Here is a 25,088-nt window from a genome sequence, read left to right as displayed (position 1 = left end):
GAACTGCCAGAAGAAAAATTAACTGTCCTCAGAGGAAAATAACATCCTACAGACCCTCTGCAAATTTCTCATCCACCTTGTGTGGCATCCAATAAACATGACAAGGAATGCCCCCAAAATTAATAATAATAATAATAAACAGGAACAAATGAATAAACATTGGGAATAAATTGTCAAAACAGAAAAAGACTCACATTTCATTCAGATTCTAGAGTTATCAGAAAAGGACTTTAGGGCTTCCCTGGTGGCGCAGTGGTTGAGAGTCCGCCTGCCGATGCAGGGGACGCGGGTTCGTGCCCCGGTCCGGGAGGATCCCACATGCCGCGGAGCGGCTGGGCCCGTGAGCCATGGCCGCTGGGGCTGCGCGTACGGAGCCTGTGCTCCACAACGGGAGAGGCCACAACGGTGAGAGGGCCGCGTATCACAAAAAAAAAAAAAAAAAAAAAAAAAAAAGAAAAGGACTTTAAAATTGCTATCATGGATTTCTGCCTTCTGTTTACAATGCAGAAAGCTGTAAAGAGCATCGCTCCCAGCCTAACAAGAGGAAAAAGCAGATAATCTACGAAATCATGACTTCTTTTGGATCCATCAGAAAACTGAGGTCTCCAGGCAACCAACTAGCCTATACTCTAACGTAAAACAAGAATCTCCAAGATGAGATGAATTACAAACAATTACTTGCCTAGGACAAAGCAGAGGGAGAAGAGTAATATAAAACTTGATAAGAAAAATTCAGCTACATTTTTATCAAGTTGCTAAAAACATTTATCATTAATGTTCAATAAAATGAAAGAAATAGATGAAAAGATGAAGAATTTCAACAGAAAATTGGAATCTATGAAAAACAACAAAATGTTCATCCTAAAACTGAAAAATACCATATCTGAAATTAAGAACCCACTGGATCAGTTTAATAGAACAACGAACATGACTAAAGAGAGGATTAGTGAACTGGAAGACAGTTCAGTATAAAATATCCACATGGAAGCACATTAAGAAAAAAGTAACAGAAATACATAAAATATGCAAAAAAGGCCTCAAATATGTCTAAATTCACAACTCAGAAATAAGACACATGAATTTAAAAAAGAAACAAAAGCAATGTTTTAAAAATGAAGGCTGAAAATTTTCAAAACTGATGACAGTCATCAAACTACAGATCAAATGAACCTTACAAATCTCAAGCAGGATTTAAAAAAATAAACACCTATATTACACTCAAACTGCTAAAAAAAAAAAAAAATTACTAAGAGAAATTCTTAAAAGCAGCCAGAAAATAAAAGACAAATTGACTTCAAAGGAGCAATGATAATAATGTGAGGACATTTCAATGGAAATGATAATAGGGTAAATCTTCAGCATTGTAAAAGGGAAAATATTGCCAACATAGAACCCTCTGCCTCACAAAACTATCCACTAATAAATGAGGTAAAATAACTTATTTTCAAACAAAAGCTGAAAGAATTTATTATCAGAAGACTTTCAATAAAAGAAACAGTAGAGTTCTTCCGACCAAAAGAAACTGATCCAGATCTACAGCAATGCATGATGAGCACAAAAAGTGGGGAAACATAAATAAATATTGATGTAAAAGTGGATGTTAACACAAAAATAATGTCCTACGAGGTTCATAATAGACATAAAAAAGCACAAAGGATAGGAGGGGTACATGCAGCCAAACAGTTTAGGAATCCTCTATTGGTTGGGAAGTGAAATAAATTCTATTTTAGAGAAGAATGCAACATTCCACAGATATATGTTATAATCCCTATGGTAACCACTAAAAGAACAATAAATGTACAAGTAAAAAGCTAATAGAGGAGAAAATTTTGAAAAATAAAACATACTTGTTTAATCCCAAAGAAAGCAGTAAAGGAAGAATAAAGGCACAAAGAATAAACAAGGCAAATAAATAAATATCAAGATGGTAAACTGCAGTCCAAGGATATTATTAATAATTTTTAAGACGACTGGACTAGTTAGCAAGCATGTGTAGAAACTGTAACCCTCATTCATTACTGGTAGGAATTTAAATGGTACAGTCACTACAGAAAATAGTTTGGCAGTTTCTCAAGATGTTAAACATAGAAAAACTGTCTGAGCCATCAATTCCACTCCTAGGTATTTAACCAAGAGAAATAAAAGCATATGACCACCAAGAACTTTTACATAAATATGCATACCAATAGTATTCATAATAGCCAAAAAGTAGAAACAAGCATCAACTGAAAAATGAACCAAAAAATTTACCAGATTCATACAATAAAATAATATTTGGCCATTAAAAAAAGAATGAAGTGCTAATCCATGTTACCACATGGATGAAAAGTAAAAGCATTATGCTTAATGAAAGAAGTCACACACAAAAGACCACAGATTGTATGATTCCATATATACAAAATATCCAGAATAATCAAATTCACAGAGACAGGAAGTACACTGGTGGTTACCAGGGGCTTGAGGGAGGACCAAATGGAGAGTTGCTACCAATGAATAAGAGATTTCTTTCTGAAATGTTCAAGAATTAGGTAGTGGTGGTGTTTGTGCAAGTTTGAAAATATACTAACAACCACATAATCGTATACTTTAAAAGAGTGAATTTTATGGCATGTAAATTATATCTCAATAAAAAAGTAAATGGACTAAAAATTCTAATTAAAAATAGGTAAAGGGGGACATTTCATGATGATAAAAGTGTCAAATCAACAGAGTAAAATAATAATAAAATCCATATGCAACAAACATAACTTCAAAATACATAAGGCAAAATCTGAAAGAACTAAAAGGAAAATAGCTATATCCACCTTACAGGTGTAGATTTTAACAAACGTTTCTCAGTAACTGATAGAATAAGCAAGAGAAAAGAAAAAAATGTAAGTATATAGGAGATTTGAACAACCCAATTTTCCAACCTGAACTAGAACATTAAACCCAACAACTACAGAATATACATTCTTTACAAGTGTATATAAAACATTTACAAAAAGACCATATGCTAGACCATGAAGTGGTCTCAACAAATACAAAAAATTTAAATCATGAACAAAGTGTTTTGTGACCACCAGAGCATTACACTAAAAATCAATTACTGAAAGGGACTTCCCTGGTGGCGCAGTGGTTAAGAATCCGCCTGTCAATGCAGGGGACATGGTTCGAGCCCTTGTCTGGGAAGATCCCACATGCCATGGAGCAACTAAGCCCATGCACCACAACTACTGATCCTGCCCTCTACAGCCCATAAGCCACAACTACTGAGCTTGTGTGCCACAATACTGAAGCCCGCGCGCCTAGAGCCCATGCTCCACAACAAGAGAAGTCACTATAATAAGAAGCCTCACACCACATCGAAGAGTAGCCCCTGCTCTCCGCAACTAGAGAAAGCCCGCGTGCAGCAACGAAGACCCAACGCAACCAAAAATAAATAAATAAATTTATTTTTTTTAAAAATCAGTTACTGAAAGATAACTAAAAATTCTCCCAAATGTTTGGAAATTAAGAAACAAAATTCTGAATAACTCATGAGTCAAATACACAAAATCACAAGAGAAATTAGAAAATATTTTGATCTGAAAAACAAAAATAAACACATTAAAATGTGTAGAATAAAACTGAACTGAAGCAAAATTCACACCTCTAAATGTATATTATCTGAAATAAGACAAGTTGAAAAATAAATGATTTATGCTTCCATCATAAAAATCTAGAAAAAGAACAGAAAATTAATTCAAAAAAGTAGAAAGAAAAAAAATTTAATAAAGAAATCAATGAAATAGAAAGCAGGTGTATAACAGAAGAAATCAAAGCCGAAAGGTGATTATTTGGAAGATTAATAAAATGGACAACACCTAGGAAAAAACATTGAGAAAAAAACAAGGAACACAAATATAAAGAATGAAAATGGAGATATAACCAGAAGCCTGCCGACATTAAAAAAGATTCTGAGAGGGACTTCCTTGGTAGTCCAGTGGCTAAGACACTGCACGCCCAATGCAGGGGGCCCGGGTTCAATCCCTGGTCAGGAAACTAGTTCCAACATGCCGCAAGTAAGAGTTTGCATGGGAAACTAAAGATCCCACATACTGCTAAGATGATTCTGCACGTGGTAACGAAGATCCTGCGTGCCGCAACTAAGACCCACCGCAGCCAAATAAATAAATACTTAAAAAAAAAAAGACTCTGAGGATACTACCGACAACTCTATTCCAATATATTGACAATTTAGTTTAAATGAACAAATTCCCTGAAGAACACAACTTATCAAAACTGAAACAAGAAACAAAAGATTTAAATAGTCTTATAGCTATTAAAGAAATTGAATCTGTAAGAAAACTGCAGGCCCAAATGGATTCATTGGTGAATTCTTTCAAACATTTAAGGAATAAATAATAACAACCTTACATACATTCTTCCAGAGCATAAAAGTAAAAGGAAGACCTACCAACCTGTTCCATGAGGCCAGGACAGCCTTCATAACAAGCTGATAAAGACACTACTAGAAAAAAAAATTATGGTTCAACATCATGAACATAGTTGCAGAACTCCTAAACAAAATATTAGCAAAAAGGATAGTGAACAAGTGAGTTTCAGTCCAAAATACAAATTATTTTAATATTCTAAAATCAATCCCTATAAACTGACCACATCATTAAAATAAAGGAATAAAAACATATAACTTCAATAGGTAAAATTTAATACTTATTCATGATTTTTTAAATACATGTATGTTTTGATGAGGATTATTAAAACACACACAAACACACACACCTAGCATCACACTTAATGGTAAAACTGATGCTTTCCCGCTGACAAACATGGTCAAAATGGGCATGAACAAGACAAGAATGTCTTCTATTCAACATTGTCCTTGAGATCTTAATCAATTTTTTTTTAATTTATTTATTTTTGGCTGCGTTGGGTCTTTGTTGCTGCGCGCAGGCTTTCTATAGTTGCGGAGAGCAGGGGCTATCTTTGTTGTGGTGTGCAGGCTTCTCATTGCAGCAGCTTCTCTTGTTGCAGAGCATGAGCTCTAGGCACGTGGGCTACAGTAGTTGTGACTCACGGGCTCTAGAGCGCAGGCTCAGTAGTTGTGGCGCATGGGCTTAGCTGCTCCACGAAATGTAGGATCTTCCCGGACCAGGGCTCGAACCCATGTCCCCTGCACTGGCAGGTGGATTCTTAATGACTGCGCCACCAGGGAAGTCCCTCTTAATCAGTTTTATTTAAAAAGGTAAGGAAAATAAAAAGAGGTATAAAAATTAGAACAGAAAAAATAAAATTCTCATTATTTGAAAATGATACAGTATGTAAACAATCTAACAGGCTCTAAAAACAATCCGAATAAATAAGATCATTTAGCAAGATCACAGAATATAAGGTCAAATGCAAAAATAGAATGTATTTATATATACCAGTAGCATACAATTATTTATTAAGACCAAAAAAATCCCACCAAAAATACAATAGATAAATAATTTGTACTATCTTCCATATAATACTACACAGAAGAGTAGTGTTAAGAGGCTAGGCAAAACTGATCTATTGTGACAGAAGTCAAAATGGTTACCTTTGGGAGAGGTACTGAATAGGAGGGGCAAGGGTCTTGTAGGTTGCTGAGAATAATTTATATTTGATTGTGTTGTGAGTATATGAATGTATACATTTCTATAAGTTCTTCAAGCTCCATTCTTCTGATCTGTGGACTTTATTTATACGCAAGTTATACCTTAAAAAAGTATAAAATAAAAATTTATTGGTAGGGGGCTTCCCTGGTGGCGCAGTGGTTGAGAATCTGCCTGCTAATGCAGGGGACACGGATTCGAGCCCTGGTCTGGGAGGATCCCACATGCCACGGAGCAACTAGGCCCGTGAGCCACAACTACTGAGCCTGCATGTCTGAAGCCTGTGCTCCGCAACAGGAGAGGCTGCCATAGTGAGACTCCCGCGCACCACAATGAAGAGTGGCCCCCGCTCGCCACAACTAGAGAAAGCCCTCGCACAGAAACAAAGACCCAACACAGCAAAAATAAATTAATTAATTAATAAACTCCTACCCCCAACATCTTCTTTAAAAAAAAAATTTATTGGCAAATGTTACACATTATCATAAAATGTATAAAAATTGTTTATATACATTTTGTGTCATATCACAATGAATCAACTCCACAAAAACTTAGTATCTATTTAATAGACTATTTTCTTCTATGCTTTTAAAATTATAGACAAATTTTACCCTTAAAGTGATTAATTATAGCTGCATATCTAACAGAAAGGACAAAGTGCTAAGATTACTAACCATAAAACCTAAAGAATCTAATGCTATATTTACAAGAGTTTTGTGTAAAACATCTCCAGACTTGAACCTGGATATTTTCAATCAAAAGGAAAAAGAACAGAGAACAACACTTTCTTCAAATTGTGGGAACTAGCCTTACCATCTTGCTGCTTCCCTAATTACAAAATTATTTGAATCTCTGACACACACTCACTTTATATTTTATGAGCTTCTTGTTCATAACATGAAAAATCATACTTGACGGAGTTGAAGTTCCACAGAGAAGCCCAAGTGACACATTGCCTAAGGGACTGCTTGCTCCCAGGGATATCTTCCCTTGATCCCCGGAGTGAATTCCAAGCAGCAATAGAACTTCTTTCCTTTTATCCCCCAATCTTTGTTTTTTGTTTATTTCTGGTTCTTTGCCCAGCTGGGTATGGTCCTGTGACACTGGTGGCCAGTGAGTTACTCCCCATTGGTATAGGGAATGACTGGGAAGTTTTCTTACGGTCTGACCATGTGGTGATATTTGACAAATAGAGAAAGGCGCCTGCCTATTCTCTGTCAGAGAAATGGGTTTTAGTCTATTTATGTCTGTCTGTTTGTGAACGAATATATTTAAATTCTACTGAAGAGAACATCTCATTGAGATATACCTAAACTGGTGAGTTTGGTGTTCTCTGTTTAAGTTGTAAAACTGAAGCTACAAGGTGGCTGTGTGTGTCTGTAAATGATAAGAGTTATTACCTGTCATCATAGACAGTAATATATTTTCCTACCTTCAGAGGATATTAATAAATTAGATTATAAAGCACCTTAAAATATTGGAGCTCTGTTCTGGTTCATTTATACAGATTATTAAGTGCTTACAAATGTCTAATATTCCTAGAATTCCCAGAAAATAAGGAAACTGAACTTCTAACATAGCAGGGTTAGCTATGTTGGTGGTGAAAACAGAATGGAGGTTTACTGAAGGCAGAGGAATCGAGTTCTAGTGATTTCCAACTGAAAATGCCTGATATACTATAATTCTTAGCAGGTATAACTTTATCATGCAAAAATGAAAAGAGTATCAAAATGTATATAGTGAAAAATCTTCCTCCCTTTCCTGTCTCCAGTCTGCCCAATTCCTACCCATTAAATTTCCCACTTTATATACTCTTCCAGACTTTATGAATACATATATTTACTTATGTAATTTTTGCATATATATTAAAGAATATACCCACAAAAAGCAAAGTAAAAAAGCAATGTGTAAATATGCTACTCTTTGCGTAAAAAATTAGAAGTTTTATTCCTCCATCTCCACCCCACTTTTTACATAAAAAGTATGTTTACACACTGTTGTGCAGTTCTCTAATATTTCCTGCAGAACTTTCCATATCAGTATACAAAGAGCTTCTTCACTGTTTTTACAACTGTGTAACAGTCCACTGTGTAGATATTCCATAATTTATTGAACCAATCCCCTACTAATGAATTCTTGAATTATTTCCAAACTTTTGCTATTACTAACTATGCTACAAATTTGTAAATGTCATTTTTATATATGTTCACATATACCTGAACGACAAATACAATACAGTGTAAAAAATTCTTTTTAGGGCTTCCCTGGTGGCGCAGTGGTTGGGAGTCCGCCTGCCGATGCAGGGGACACGGGTTCGTGCCCCGGTCCGGGGGGATCCCACATGCCGCGGAGCGGCTGGACCCGTGAGCCATGGCCGCTGAGCCTGCGCGTCCGGAGCCTGTGCCCCGCAACGGGAGAGGCCACGACAGTGAGAGGCCCGTGTACCGCAAAAAAAAAAAAAAATTCTTTTTAAACACTAGCCCATTTTTCTGTTGGGTTCTTGGTCTTTTTCTTTTATCTTTTTAGTTCTTTATATACTAAAGAGATTAGTCCTTCATTTGTATTATGAATTCCAAGTATTTTTTAAAGGCTGTCATTGGTCCTTGCTTATTGTTTTCTATAATGCAGATGTTTTATATTTTCTGTAGCTGAATTTCAGAACCCTTTCTTTTAGGAGTTTTGCATTTTTTTAACATCTTTATTGGAGTATAATTGCTATACACTGTTGTGTCAGTTGCTGCTGAATAACAAAGTGAATCAGTTATACATATTCATATATCCCCATATCTCCTCCCTCTTGCATCTCCCTCACACCCTCCCTATTCTACCCCTCTAGGTGGACAGAAAGCACCAAGCTGATCTCCCTGTGCTATGTGGCTGCTTCCCACGAGCTATTTTACATTTGGTAGTGTATATATGTCCATGACACTCTCTCACTTCATCCTAACTTACCCTTCCTGCTCCCCGTGTCCTCAAATCCATTCTCTACGTCTGCGTCTTTATTCCTCTCCTATCCCTAGGTTCTTCAGAACCTTTTTTTTTTTTTAGATTCCATATATATGTGTTAGCATATGGTATTTGTTTTTCTCTTTCTGACTTACTTCACTCTATATGACAGACTCAAGGTCCATACCCCTCACTACAAATAACTCAATCTCATTTCTTTTTATGGGTAATATTCCATTGTATATATGTGCCACATCTTCTTTATCCATTCATCTGTTGATGGACACTTAGATTGCTTCCATGTCCTGGCTATTGTAAATAGTGCTGCAATGAACACTGTGGTACATGACTCTTTTTGAATTATGGTTTTCTCAGGGTATATGCCCAGTAGTGGGATTGCTGGGTCGTTTGGGAGTTCTATTTTTAGTTTTTCAAGGAACCTCCATAGTGGCTATATCAATTTACATTCCCACCAACAGTGCAAGAGGGTTCTCTTTTCTCCACACCCTCTCCAGCATTTATTGCTTGTAGATTTTTTTATGATGGCCATTCTGACCAGTGTGAGGTGATACCTCAGTGTAGTTTTGATTTGCATTTCTCTAATGATTAGTGATGTTGAGCATTCTTTCATGTGTTTGTTGTCAATCTGTATAACTTCTTTGGAGAAATGTCTATTTAGGTCTTCTGCCCATTTTTGGATTGCGTTGTTTTTTTGATGTTGAGCTGCATTAGATGCTTGTATATTTTGGAGATTAACCCTTTGTCCGTTAATTCCTTTGCAAATATTTTCTCCCATTCTGAGGGTTGTCTTTTTGTCTTGTTTATGGTTTCCTTTGCTGTGCAAAAGCTTTTAAGTTCCATTAGGTCCCATTTGTTTATCTTTGTTTTTATTTCCATTTGTCTAGGAGGTGGGTCAAAAAGGATCTTGCTGTGATTTATGTCATAGAGTATTCTGCCTATGTTTTCCTCTAAGAGTTTTATAGTGTCTGGCCTAACATTTAGGTCTTTAATTCATTTTGAGTTTATTTTTATGTATGGCATTAGGAAGTGTTCTAATTTCATTCTTTCACATGTAGCTGTCCAGTTTTCCTAGCACCACTTACTAAGGAGGCTGTCTTTTCTCCACTGTATATTCTTGCCTCCTTTACCAAAGATAAGGTGACCATATGTGCATAGGTTTATCTCTGGGCTTTCTATCCTCTTCCATTGATCTATATTTCTGTTTTGGTGCCAGTACCATACTGTCTTGATTACTGTAGCTCTGTAGTATAATCTGAAGTCACGGAGCTTGATTCCTCCAGCTCCATTTTGCTTTCTCAAGATTGCTTTGGCTATTCAGGGTCTTTTATGATTCTATACTAATTGTGAAATTTTTTGTTTAATTCTGTGAAAAATGCCATTGGTAGTCTGATAGGGATTGCATTGAATCTGTAGATTGCTTTGGGTAGTATAGTCATCTTCACAGTGTTGATTCTTCTGATGCAAGAACATGATATATCTCTACATCTGTCTGTATCATTTTTAATTTCTTTCATCAGTGTCTTATAGTTTTCTGCATACAAGTCTTCTATCTCCTTAGGTAGGTTTATTCCTAGGTATTTTTTTTTCATTGCAACGGTAAATGGGAGTGTTTCCTTAATTTCTTTCAGATATTTCATCATTAGAGTATAGGAATGCAAGAGATTTCTGTGCATTAATTTTGTATCCTGCTACTTTACCAAATTCATTGATTAGCTCTAGTAGTTTTCTGGTAGCATCTTTAGGGTTTTCTATGTAGTTTTCTGGTAGCATCTTTAGGGTTCTCTATGTAGTTTTCTGGTAGCACCTTTAGGGTTCTCTATGTATAGTATCATGTCATCCACAAACAGTGACACTTTTACTTCTTATTTTCCAATTTGGATTCCTTTTATTTCTTTTTTGTCTCTGATTGCTGGGGCTAAAACTTCCAAAACTATGTTGAACAATAGCAGTGAGATGGAAAACCTTGTCTTGTTCCTGATCTTAGTGGAAATGGTTTTTCACCATTCAGAACGACACTGGCTCTGAGTTTGTCATATATGGCCTTTATTATGTTGAGGTAAGTTCCCTCTATGCCTACTTTCTGGAGGGTTTTTATCACAAATGGGTGCTGAATTTTGCGAAAGCTTTTTCTGCATCTATTGAGATTATCATATGGGTTTTTTTTTTTCTTTTTTTTTTTTTTTTTTGCGGTACGCGGGCCTCTCACTGTTGTGGTCTCTCCCGTTGCGGAGCACAGGCTCCGGACGTGCAGGCTCAGCGGCCATGGCTCACGGGCCCAGCAGCTCCGCGGCATGTGGGATCTTCCCAGACCGGGGCACGAACCCATGTCCCCTGCATCGGCAGGCGGACTCGCTACCACTGCGCCACCAGGGAAGCCCGAGATTATCATATGGTTTTTAATCCTTCAATTTGTTAATATGGTGTATCACATTGATTGATTTGCATATATTGAAGAATCCTTGCATTCCTGGGATAAACCCCACTTGACCATGGTGTGTGATCCTTTTAATGTGCTTCTGCATTCTGTTTGCTCACATTTTGTTGAGGATTTTTGAATCTATGTTCATCAGTGATATTGGCCTGGAGTTTTCTTCTTTTGTGACATCTTTGTCTGGTTTTGGTATCAGGGTGATGGTAGTCTTGTAGAATGAGTTTGGGAGTGTTACCCCCTTTGCTATATTTTGACAGAGTTTGAGAAGGATAGGGATTAGCTCTTCTCTAAGTGTTTAATAGAATTCGTCTGTGAAGCCATCTGGTCCTGGGCTTTTGTTTGTTGGAAGATTTTCAATCACAGTTTCAATTTCAGTGCTTGTGACTGTTTGTATTTTCTATTTCTTCCTGGTTCAGTCTCAGAAGGTTGTGCTTTTCTAAGAATTTGTCCAATTCTTCCAGGTTGTCCATTTTATTGGCATAGAGTTGATTGTGGTAATCTCTTATGATCCTTTGTATTTTTGCAGTGTCACTTGTTACTTCTGCTTTATCATTTCTAATTCTGTTGATTTGAATCTTCTCCCTTTTTGTCTTGATGAGTCTGGCTGCTGGTTTATCAATTTTGTTTATCTTCTCAGAGAACCAGCTTTTAGTTGTATTGATCTTTGCTGTCATTTCCTTCATTTCTTTTTCATTTATTTCTGATCTGATTTTTATGATTTCTTTCCTTCTGCTAACTTTTGGGTATTTTTGTTCTTCTTTGTGTAATTGCTTTAGGTGTAAAGTTAGGTTGTTTATTTGAGATGTTTCTTGTTTCTTGAGGTAGGTTTGTATTGCTATAGCTTCCCTCTTAGAACTGCTTTTGCTGCATCCCATAGGTTTTGGGTCATTGTGTTTTCATTGCCATTTGTTTCTAGGTATTTTTTGGTTTCCTCTTTGATTTCTTTGGTGATCTGTTGGTTACTTAGCAGTGTATTGCTTAGCCTCAATGTGTTTGTATTTTTTACAGATTTTTTTCCTGTAATTGATATCTAGTCTCATAGTGTTGTGTTAGAAAAAATACGATTTCAGTTTTCTTAAATTTACCAAGGCTGATTTGTGACCCATGATATGATCTATCCTGGAGAATGTTCCATGAGCACTTGAGAAGAAAGTGTATTGTGTTGTTTTTGGATGGAATGTCCTATAAATATCAATTAAGACCATCTTGTTTAATATGTCATTTAAAGCTTTTGTTTCCTTATTTATTTTCATTTTGGTTGATATGTCCATTGGTGAAAGTGGGGTGTTAAAGCCCCCTACTATTATTGTGTTACTGTCGATTTCCCCTTTTATGGCTGTTAGCATTTGCCTTATGTATTGAGATGCTCCTATGCTGGGTGCATAAATATTTACAATTGTTATATCTTCTTCTTGGATTGATCCCTTGAACATTATGTAGTGTCCTTCTTTGCCTCTTGCAATAGTCTTTATTTTAAAGTCTATTTTATCTGATATGAGAATTGCTAACGCAGCTTTCTTTTAATTTCCATTTGCATGGAATATCTTTTTCCATCCCCTCACTTTCAGTCTGTATGTGTCCCTAGGTTTGAAGTGGCTGTCTTGTAGACAGCATATATATGGGTCTTGTTTTGTATCCATTCAGTCAGTCTGTGTCTTTTGATTGGAGTAAATTTAATCCATTTACATTTAAGGTAATTATCGATATGTGTATTCCTATCACCATTTTCTTAATTGTTTTGGGTTTGTTATTGTAGGTCTTTTCCTTCTCTTGTGTTTGCTGCCTAGAGAAATTCCTTTACTTAGCATTTGTTGTAAAGCTGGTTTGGTGGTGCTGAATTCTCTTAGCTTTTGCTTGTCTTTTAAGGTTTTAATTTCTCTGTCTAATCTGAATGAGATCCTTGCTGGGTAGAGTAATCTTGGTTCTAGGTTTTTCCCTTTCATCACTTTAAATATGTCCTGCCACTCCCTTCTGGCTTGCAGAGTTTCTGCTGAAAGATCAGCTGTTAACCTTATGGGGATTCCCTTGTATGTTATTTGTTGCTTTTCCCTTGTTGCTTTTAATATTTTTCTTTGTATTTAATTTTTGATAGTTTGATTAATATGTGTCTTGGCGTGTTTCTCCTTGGATTTCTCCTGTATGGGACTCTCTGCACATCCTGGACTTGACTATTTCCTTTCCCATAGTAGGGATGTTTCCAAGTATAATCTCTTCAAATATTTTCTCAGTCCCTTTCTTTTCTCTTCTTCTTCTGGGACCCCTATAATTCAAATGTTGGTGCGTTTTTGCTGTCCCAGAGCTCTCTGAGACTGTCCTCAATTCTTTTCATTCTTTTTTCTTTATTCTGCTCTGTGGTAGTTATTTCCACTATTTTACCTTTCCGGTCATTTAGCCGCTCTTCTGCCTCGGTTATTCTGCTATTGATTCCTTCTAGAGAATTTTTAATTTCATTCATTGTGTTGTTCATCATTGTTTGTTTGCTCTTTAGTTCTTCTAGGTCCTTGTTAAATGTTTCTTGTATTTCTCCATTCTATTTCCAAGATTTTGGATCTTTACTATCATTACTCTGAATTCTTTTTCAGGTAGACTGCCTATTTCCTCTTCATTTGTTTGGGCTGGTGGGTTTTTACCTTGCTCCTTCATCTGCTGTGTATTTCTCTGTCTTCTCATTTTGCTTAACTTACTGTGTTTGGGGTCTCCATTCACAGGCTGCAGATTCGTAGTTCCCGCTGTTTTTGGTGTCTGCCCCCAGTGGGTAAGGTTGCTTCAGTGGGTTGTGTAGGCTTCTTGGTGGAGGGGACTGATGCCTGTGTTATGGTGGATGAGGCTCGATCTTGTCTTTCTGGTGGGCAGGACCACATCCGGTGGATTGTTTCGGAGTGTCTGTGAACTTCTTATGATTTTAGGCAGCCTCTCTGTTAATCGGTGGGGTTGTATTCCTGTCTCGCTGGTTGTTTGGCATGGGGTGTCCAGCATTGGAACTGGCTTGTCGTTGAGTGGAGCTGGGTCTTAGCGTTGAGATGGTGATCTCTGGGAGAACTCTCGTCAACTGATATTACGTGGGGCCAGGAAGTCTTTGTTGGTCCAGTGTCCTGAACTCATTTCTCCCACCTCAGAGGCTCAGGCCTGACACCCATCCACAGCATCAAGACCCTGTCAGCCACACAGATGTTCAAGGGGTGTGGTCTGGTACCAAAGGGTTGCAGAGCTCCCTGCAGTCGGCCACGTCAGACTCAGAGAAGAGCTTAGACTTCCTGACGGACCAGAAGCTGATGGAGCTCTACGGGGAGTTTTGCATTTTAAGTCAGTTCAAAATGCCTTTCCTGATTTAAAGCAATTTTTTTTAATTTCCCATGTTTTCTTTTGGATATTTCATGGTTTCCTTTAATACGTTATATCTTCAACCATTTGGAAATTATCCCTGGTATGAGGCAGATCTCCAATTTTATTTTCCACAGATGCATATGCAGTTTCCCCCAAAGTATTTTCTCAATACTTTGCTGGTGGCCCAGTGGTTAAGAATCTGCTTGCCAATGCAGGGGACACAGGTTCGAGCCCTGTTCTGGGAAGATCCCACATGCCACAGAGCAACTAAGCCCCTGAGCCGCAACTACTTAGACCACGTGACACAACTACTGAAGCCCATGCGCCTAGAGCCCATGCTTCACAACAAGAGAAGCCACTGCAACAAGCCCGCGCACCGTAACGAAGAGTAGCCCCACCTGTCGCAACCAGAGAAAGCCCACACACAGCAATGAAGACCCAATGCAGCCAAAAATAAATTAATTAAAAAAAAAAAAACCATAATGTCTCTGTTGGTTTTTGAGAAGCCATCTTTGCCATGTCTTCCTATGTATTAGGGTGTATTTCTAGGCTTTCCATTTTACTCCCTTATGTCCTCTATTCATACCGGTACCACAAGTTTTAACTATTGACACTTTATAGCAATGTCTGCTCACACTAATCCTCTATCCAACATCCTTGCTTTTTTCTTTTCCCCAAAGTTTCTTTGCTAAATTATTTAGTCAAGGTCAATTTCTTTCAAAACCAATTTACCTAGGTTTTTACAAGGATTCTTATTATCACATTAAATTTATAATAAACTGACATCTTTATGATGTTGAATATTTTGTTATGAACAAGGTATATCTTTTCATTTGTTCCAAACGTCTTTTATGTCCTTCAGTGATATTTTAAAATTTCTTCATATAGGTTTTAGAGTTCCTTATTAAGTTTATTTCTGAGTATTTTATCTTCTTTGGTGCTCTTAAAAATGGCACCTTTTCTTCCATTATATCTTCTAACTGGTTCCTGTTTGATACACTGTTATTAGCCTTATTTTGCAGACGGGAAAACTGAAATATATTAGCACATCTCAGTCACTCCAGATGAGATAGACCATTTTCTCCTAGAAGTTCCCACTTCCCAGCCTGAAGAGAACACTAAAACAAGCCATTCTCACCTCTAGAGACCCACTAGACTAGGTAACAGACACCAAGATTCTGCCTCACTGAATGCCCCCTTCAGAAGTTTCCTCTCAAAAGCCATGAAAATAACTACCAGTGGACTTCCAATTCAAGACTGCATATATGTTGAGAAACAGAGCTCTCCTTCTCCAAGTCTCTGAAAAGCCAGTAAGCCAAATAAAAGGAAATAACTCCTTAAGAGATTAATATGGGTGGGATCAGCAGGCCAGAAATCTCGATCAACTTCTGGAAGACAAAAAAGCAAATGGGATCATACTGACTGGTAAACCGGCAGAGAAAAACAGAGGTTCAAGGAGGCTACACTCCCACTTCTCTCCACAACAAAAGAGGTACTTGCTCCCAAGGAATTAGTCAAAACTGGAAAATTACTCTGTAAATAAATTTAACAATCAATTAGGAGGGCTAGGGCTCCTAATGTGGGTGTTTGCACCTAAGAGAAGGCAGAAGCTATACACATCATGGGACTGCTGGAGAAAACAGTGTAGGGGGAGGAAACAAAGAAGGGCAATATTTAGCTTAGCAGTAAAAGCTTCAATTCTGTTCAGTCAGAACAAACAGAACATGTACATTGAATGAATCAAGCTGCAAAGCTGAAGAAAGACAATAATCTAAATTTATCACTGTATAAATATTATGTCAGTGGATATGTTATATCTATACATGAAGAAGAATGCTTAGAAATTACTTCTCTACTCAAATTGAATCTGAAAGATTAAAGAAAAGGACGAAATCAGTGGTCTAAAGAGTGGTCCCCAACCTTTTTGGCACCAGGGACCAGTTTCATGGAAGACAATTTTTCCACGGATGGGGACGGGGCAGGGGGAGGGGGCGGGGGGATGGTTCAGGCCTTAATGTGAACAGTGGGGAGCGGCAGATGAAGCTTTGCTCACTCGCGCACCAGCCTGCTCACCTCCTTCGGTGCGGCCCGGTTCCTCACAAGCCACGGACCAGTACCTAATGGTACACGGCCTGGGGGTTGGGGACCCCTGGCCTAAAGAACAAGTACAAGAAATACCTCAAATCACAAAATCAAAATGTAAAGATAAATACATCATGAAAAAAAGAATAAGGAGACCAAATATGCAATAAGTAGATTCTACAAGGAGAAAATTATTACAGATAAAAGAGGTAATAATTAAATTAATAATAGATAACATTAAAAAATCTTTCCTAATATGAAGACTTGAATCTCTAGATTGAAAGTCACTGAGCTCCAAGCTGAAGACTTGATGACAAAATACACATAACTACGAATAAAAAGAAAATCCTACACGCATTCAGAAAGAATAAGTTGCCTACAAAGGAAAAGAAAAAAAACAGCATTGGGCTTCCCTGGTGGCGCAGTGGTTGAGAGTCCACCTGCCGATGCAGGGGACACGGGTTCGTGCCCCAGTCCAGGAAGATCCCACATGCTGCAGAGCGGCTGGGCCCGTGAGCCATGGCCGCTGAGCCTGCGTGTCCGGAGCCTGTGCTCTGCAACAGGAGAGGCCACAGCAGTGAGAGGCCCACGTACCGCAAAAAAAAAAAAACAAACAGCACTGAGTATATGCAAGAAATCAGAGTACATCACTCATAGAACTTATCTGAACAAAATACATAAGAAAATATCAACCAAATAACAAATGAACTAGAACAGATACATTAAGATGTAGTATGATAAAAAGGAGAGCAAACAACAATGACACATATAACTGAATCTAACTGAATGATAAAAAATAGTAAACCATTACAGCAAAACACTAGGCCTGGGGGTGAAGGGAGAATGGTGTTAAACAGAAGAGTACCAAAAGTCTCATCCAGAGAGAAGGGGACTGAAATAAGTATTCTAAAGACCTTATCTTAAAAGGGAGGGAAATACGGAACAAAAGAGAGCAAGGGAAATAGGGAACAAAAGAGAGCACCAAGAGGGGAAAAAACAGCCTACCTAAGTTAAAGAAACTGTTTGATTTGCAAATTATAATAGAGAAAATGCATATCTGCATATGAGAGCATGGAAAAGGGAAGCTAATCACTAATGGAAAGTAAAAGTATAGCAGAACTTCTAAAATTAAGTATCTAGAAAGGTTTTACTTGTTCTGATTGTAATCTTCCCAGGTTTGTCACTTTATGTATTTTTTTTAAAAAGGAAATTGACTATATTACATTTATAAACAGAGCTTTAAGTGTTTCAGGGATTTTCATTTACTAAGTTTGAACATGCAATTGAATGTTTACAAGGGTTTAATGTTAAGTTGAATCCAAAGCTTAAGGAGAAATAGAAAGTTAAAATTTTAACTTTAAATAAACAGCTTAATAACCAGGAACTTCTACATAGTTTTATACAGTTTCTGTGCTCTAAGGCCCTTCTTGTACATCATAAAACTCATACAAACATACCTTGGATTCCATCCCAAAGAGTTTAATTAGTGAAATACCAAGAAAGTCTTGTACGAGCATGCTTCATGGTTAATTACAAAGACAGCCTAATGGCTAGACTCCAATACTGAATAAAATTTTCTGAGATTAAGCAATGTTCACATCAGACTCTCCCGATTATCATTAAATTTATTATTTTTGTAACACTAATGAGAGTATATTGGGTGATAATTATATTTTATATTGAAAGAACATTTTAGGGGCTAAACTATACTCCAGATCACACATCCAAAGTTACACAGTAATAGAAATATCTTTTTTTAATGCAAAATACACATCTTTTTTGGTATTGTACATAACAGATAATTAAGGATGTGATGACTATGAAAAGTCACAGAGTATAAAATAGGCCTGGGTGTGACACTGATATATCTGTCACTGGTAAGCTGTTAATGCTACCTCTCTATCCTGGGAATCCTAAAATGAGGAATTTCTGTAGAAGACAAAATAACAGTCAGGGTATTAAAAGCAGAGAACTGTGAAATAGCTTTATGGGCTTCCAGAGGAATTTAGCCATTAAAATAGCCATCCCAGATCTGAAAGAATCGCAAGAACCTAGAAGAAATACCACATTCCAAGCCCTTGTTACCTATGTGGACTGCTGCAGTATCTTCTAACTCATGGCCTCATTTCAAATAAGGCAGAGAATGAATAAAGCAAGCAACCAACCAACCAATCAAATGCATGAGCCATTATTATTAGTTCTATGATGCTATAAACCAATAAATACATTGCAAAAAAAATTTAAATATGTACACCAAATTATCTGGTTTAAGTAAAATCAGAAGCTTCTCTTCTCACTTAAAATCAATTGTCTTATAATGGAGATACAAGTGAAGATCTGACTGAGAGATCTGGGCATCTGTAGACTCTAAATTTTAAAGGTATACAAGTTCTAGAAATGTGGTTTAATTATGCATTATCTCCATAAACATTCATTGTTTGTCATACATACTAGGCTATGAATCTGCCAACGAGATACCAGAGAACATTAAACAAGATCATATGATAAACATTTCTACTCTCAAATGCCAAAGAACTAGAACCTCTCATGATTGTGAGTTAGTAATAATTCCCAGATGTCCTCGAGGTCATATTTTTAAAAGGTCACATTACTGTATGCACTACTTCACTTTTATGTTGGCTGCATAATTTATACATCACTGGTGCTCAAAAACTCCTCAAAGAAGGAATTTCAGAACTGAGATATAAGCTGTAGCCTCTTAAAAGTTATTACTTACTAGAAAATAACATTTAGCAGCAGATATATCAAAATTTTTTATAAAACTGAAGTCTTTTACTTTTAACATCAGTTACACTGGGGTTCAAGATTTTGCTCTACCATATACTGACAACATGGTGTATGTGGTTTTCTGAGCTACAATTTCTGGATCTGGAAGATAGGAAATAATAATACCTACTTTACAGGATTAATAAACATATAACTGATACACTATATCATATTTGGCTTAGTACACTGCCTATAACTCCTAAATAAATTTTTCTCTCTTAAAAGAAAACATTTTTGTTTTTCCTTTCTGCCTTATATTCCCCTTTCATATTTACAGAAGCATTCTTCTAATGATCCCTAAGGACTATTCTACTCTAAGGACTCTGGGGATCTCGAAATATTCTAGTCTAAGAACTCTTTTATTGTAATGGTATGATACATATTAACTTTACAAAATTAGAAATCAGAAAATGAGAGATTTGTGAGTCAGTGGTAGGCAGGTTAGAACTATTGCCATGAAGGGAGACTGACCAACTTCCCACAGAGCTATAACGTAAGAAAAGATACCCCTTACTCCAACCAAGTCCAACAATAAAAGTTATTCCAAAAGCTACTGGACACAGTGCTCCTCTGTGAGTACTCCTCCTAAAGCAGAGGATGACTGGCAGCACCAGAGACCTACACTTCAGGGAGCTATGACTTCACCCTCTTAGCCATGGTGCCTCAAATGACACAGTGCTATTCTTTTAAGAATGAATTTAAAACCCAGCTCAGAAGCTATTCAGAGAAACAGAAGAGCACTCCATCTTCTGCCCTTATTGTGTGTGTGTGCATGCATGGAAAGTAATGAGTATGTAACCATAATGACAGTTTGGTTAATGTGTATTAGCACAGGTTTTAAAGAAACACATAAAACTTTTCTATATATATTTTTAACTATCAAACTGATTTTACAGAAACAACTCTCATATACAGCACTGAATCTATAATTGGTTCTCCCAAGGTTACAGCTGCAACTCCCACTACCCACCCCTCACCACCTTCGACACCCACACACATTTTTTTCTGCAAGGCGTTTCAGCTGGAACGCCACTGTGAACATTGTGCAAGCACTCTGCTGCCACATTTCCTTATGTCTGACTGCTGAAGAGGTGAGAAACACTACATGGAATGTGGCCTTACCTTGATCTCTTTGTTGCACTTATAAATAAAATAAGATCAAATCTCAAAGACATATTTGGTTTGGGAGAGTCATGGTGACATTCAGCTATGAAATAATATCGTAAACAGACAAATGCCCTAAAGTATCACAGTTTCCTAAAACAATGCATACACTAGCTCAGTTTCTCAGGATGAAAACGTGGTCACATAGTCCTAAGGAAAAGAAAAGCTCAATCTTACACAGATTTGCTTTTAAATTGAACTGTCAGAAGAAAATCCCAGACAGCCTCCTGTTGCCTCACAAGTAAATGGAGGATCACAGTACCAAATCTATCACAACAACAAAGTCCAGGTTGTTTCTTCCTTTGACAAATATGTCAAAATAAATTCCACAATTTTAACACCAGGCCAAACAGTTTTAACACAAACATAATAAATACCTCATTCCTACTAATTGTTCATGACACACTGACCATATTTAAAACTATGCAATATGTGAAGCATCAGCACACCTTGGGAGAGAAGTAGCTTACTCAAATAAGAAAGGCTAGGGACTTCCCTCGTGGTCCAGCAGTTAAGACTCCGAGCTCCCAAGGCAGAGGGCCCAGGTTCAATCCCTGGTCAGGGAACCAGATCCCGCATGCCACAACTAAGAGCCTGCATGCTGCAACTAAAAGATCCCGTGTGCCGCAATGAAGACCTGGAGCAGCCAAATAAATAAATATTAAAAAAAAAAGAAAGGCTAAAATAAAATTATGGAGAGAATGAGAAGGCTGACACAAAAAAAGAATTTCATATGCTAATAAAATAGTTCATTTTCATACTTTGAACACTGAATTATTCTTTAAAATGTAAAACATACTTCTTATTCATTTTAACCACTGATTAACAAATTTAATGTGGGTTATCAAGAGTTCCTAATATTCAATCTCTTCTGTCATTTAACCTAGACTTCAAAAATAAAATCTGTGGATAAAGAAATCCTTTAACTTGAGAAAGGAAAGACTCTTTGAACACTAAACATAAAGACAAGATCTGATGAAAATAATGATCTGTTCTCCTACCCAATTACTCATAGATAAGACTGTAAAAGACGTTTAATTGCCCATGTGGCTGACAGTGATAATATGCAGTACAAACTTCGAGTTTTTTTAATACCTCCAAAAGAATTAATTTGCTAACCCTGTCGAGAAAGAAAAGCCAGAATAAAGCCTCCTAAAATTTGTAACAGCACAACACAATTAACACACAAATGGCACTGTGTCTACAAGCTGGGTGAGACCTCTTTCTTCACCAATGAAAGGAACTTGGAAAGCTGCTTAATCAGGAGGCATTCCCAAACACTTCAATTTTGAAGTTACAGCTAGAGATCAAACCAAGAGAGATTTGCTAGGGTGGGGGGCAGGGGAGATATAAGGGGAGTGAGATATAAGGTCAGAGGCTTTGATTCATGAAACAATTAATTTGTACTTAATCAAAATGTTTCATACACATGAATAAGGCAACAAAAGCAGCCATACATACATACACACATACACACACACACACACACAGAGGAACATATTCCAAGAAAAAGAAGAAGAAAAATCTATTAGATTCAAATCCAAATCACATGTTAGGTACAAATCAGATATATGAAGGGGTAGTAGTTCAGTCTCTACCTGAAACTCCTGAAATGCTACTACAAAACCTGTCTAACGCCTTCTCTTCCTGGTGTCCTAACAAGTCATTTAAAATGCCTTCTACAAGCTCAGGACAAGCTGTGGAATGAAGAGCACTACGTACAACTAGAAACCTGTCCTCTTCAGCTCCAAGCCTTCCCCCAGAGAAAAGAAGTCTTACTGGAAAAGAGATGAAAACAAAGAGGATGGGGGGGCTGGGTAGCACAAGTGAAGGATGTGGACAGAGGGACAAAGGTGAGAGAGGGAGAACTGACAGCAAATTCCATAATTACCTGAAATGTTCTTCTCTTTCTCCCTCTTCAATGTCAGTCACCTGGGTTATAACTTCTGAATCCAACAAAAAGACACTGTCATCTCCTGAAGGGCTACTCTCACTTTCTGTCTCCATCTTGTACTTCAAAAATTTAAACCTCAAGGCATGGACTAAAGAACAGCAGCAGTGCTGAGGCTGCTCAGCTCCACTGATGTACACACAGGTGTGCAGCTGAGGCACCAGTGCTATGTGATCCTGCTGGGCCGAAGTTTATTATGTGCTAGGTTAATTGCAGGTGAGGCAAAGACAGGAAATCCCATGAAGCACCCTCACTGTGTCAGACTGCTACACCTGTGATACCGGACCCCTCCCACTGCCTTAGGCTCTGTGACCTACATAGCCAAATGCAGAACCCAAATGAAGGTGAGTTTTCACTAATTATTATTCATTTAATAACTATTTCTCTCTTCTCACACTTTCCAGCTAATACGTTAAAAAAAAAGAAGTTTTCAAGATGCAGACTTCTCTTATGTATATCCTTTTTTCTCTCAGACTTTTTTTTTTAATTGCAGTATAGTTGATTTACAATGTTGTGTTCGTTTCAGGTATACAGTACAGTGATTCAGTTATACGTGTGTGTGTGTGTGTATAGTCTTTTTCAGATTCTTTTCTCTTATAGGTTATTACAAAATTATTGAGAATAGTTCCTGGTGCTACACAGTAGGTCCTTGTTGGTTATCTATTTTATATATAATAGTGTGTATATGTTAATCCCAACCTCCTAATTTATCCCTCCCCCTGCTCTTTCCCCTTTGGTAACCATAAATTTGTTTTCTATGTCTGTGGGTCTATTTCTCTTTTGTAAATAAGTTCATTTGTATTCTTTTTTTTTTTTAGATTCCACATATAAGGGACATCATATGATATTTGTCTCTGTCTGACTTACTTCACTCAGTATGACAATCTCTAGGTCCATCCATGTTGCTGCAAATGGCATTATTTCATTCTTTTTTAATGGCTGAGTAATATTTCATTGTATATATGTACCACATCTTTATCCATTCATCTGTCGATGGATATTTAGGTTGCTTCCATGTCTTGGCTATTTTAAATAGTGCTGCTCTGAACACTGGGGTGCATGTATCTTTTCGAATTATAGTTTTCTCCAGATATATGCCCAGAAGTGGGACTACAGGATCATATGGTAACTCTGTTTTTGATTTTTTAAGGAACCTACATACTGTTCTCCACAGTGACTGTACCAATTTACATTCCCACCAACAGTGCAGGAGGGTTCCTTTTTCTCCACATCGTCTCCAGCATTTATTATTTGTAGACTTTCTGATGATGGCCATTCTGACCAGAGTGAGGTGACAACTCATTGTAGTTTTGATTTGTATTTCTCTAACAATTAGTGATGTCGAGGATTTTTTTCATTTGCCTGTTGGCCATCTGTATGTCTTCTTCAGAGAAATGTCTATTTAGGTCTTCTGCCCATTTTTTGATTGGGTTTTTTTTGTTGTTTGATATTGAGCTGTATGAGCTATTTGTATATTTTGGAAATTAATCCCTTGCCAGATGCATCATTTGCAAATATTTTCTCCTACTCTGTAGGTTGTCTTTTTGTTTTGTTTACGATTTCCTCAAAGGAGACAAGAATATACAATGGAGAAGATACAGTCTCTTCAATAAGTGGTGCTGGGAAAACTGGACAGCTACATGTAAAGAATGAAATTAGAACATTCCCTAACACCACATACAAAAATAAACTCAAAATGGATTAAAGACCTAAATGTAAGACCAGATACTATAAAACCCTTAGAGGAAAACATAGGCAGAACACCCTGGCATAAATTGCAGCAACATCTTTTTAGATCCGTCTCCTAGAGTAATCAAAATAAAAACAAAAATAAACAAATGGGACCTAATTAAACTTAAAAGCTCTATCTCAGACTTAAGAAAGGTCAACTAAAAACTAGAAAGGATAACACTGCATGAAAAGGTCTCCTGGGCCAAGCACAATGGGAGGCACAGTTATAGATCTCAGAGGTAGGGAGGATCACAATTTATAGAGAAGATAAGCATGGTCTAGGGACCTGCCCAACTTCATGCCTTCTAGTATTACATCCATCTTTCCTTCCCCACAATAATAACTGCCATATACACCTTTGCTCAAGTAACCAAAATGGGACACAGCAGCCAGGCTTGTCCATGGCTTTCTAAAGAAGAAAAAGGTAAATATCGTTAAGTTAACAGATGCTGACAATTACAGCAAATAAAAGCATGCAACATTTTTACACACAACTTAAAACTGCAGATGCCTAGAGCAGCAATAAAATGACTCGCTGGGAAATGAGTGAAAAGTACAGCATCTACAATACTGGCAACAACATAACTGTTACTTAAAAAACAGGCATGCTGGTACCAACCACTGACATGTCACCCATGCATGGGCATCTGCCCTTTACCAAGCAGCCAAACACTGCTGAGCCTGGTTTTACATTAAATCTGACAGATGAAATTTTAAAAGGCATCCACTGGGATACCCTTGAATTTTCATATTTGAAAATAAGGGAAATTAACCCTCTAGCTGACTTTGTTTATATGATACTTTTTCCTTTCTACAAAACTACAATTTACATTATGTGCTACTGTTTTAATCTTGTTGCTTCAAAAATTATACAGTTTTAATCCATGGACTGTGTGGTCATTACATATATTACTGCTAGAAACTGAAATTTGCTATCAGGTCTGGGAACAAATCTGGAAAACAAACTGTTCTTGAGAGTAGCTACACTGGAAAAACTCCTGAACAATTTATACAGAGATATCTTGCAAACTAG

The 25,088-nt window shown here is 37.2% G+C and overlaps 1 protein-coding gene across 2 annotated transcripts in view; it reads right to left on the bottom strand.

Moving 5' to 3' along the window:
• Positions 1-22,390, bottom strand: part of ARHGAP32 (Rho GTPase activating protein 32) — a 168,359-nt gene extending 145,969 nt beyond the window's left edge. For both annotated transcript variants that reach the window (XM_079707984.1, XM_079707985.1), the window contains exon 1: positions 22,265-22,390. In XM_079707984.1, coding sequence (XP_079564110.1) covers positions 22,265-22,380 — 116 coding nt within the window. In that variant the 5' untranslated portion in view covers positions 22,381-22,390. The remainder of the gene's footprint in view (positions 1-22,264) is intronic.
• Between the last annotated feature and the right edge of the window lie 2,698 nt (positions 22,391-25,088).

The sequence above is a fragment of the Hyperoodon ampullatus genome (assembly GCF_949752795.1).
Source record: "Hyperoodon ampullatus genome assembly, chromosome: 7".
NCBI lineage: Eukaryota > Metazoa > Chordata > Mammalia > Artiodactyla > Ziphiidae > Hyperoodon > Hyperoodon ampullatus.
Note: the sequence above shows the minus strand (reverse complement) of the source record. Positions and strands in the feature narration are given on the sequence as shown.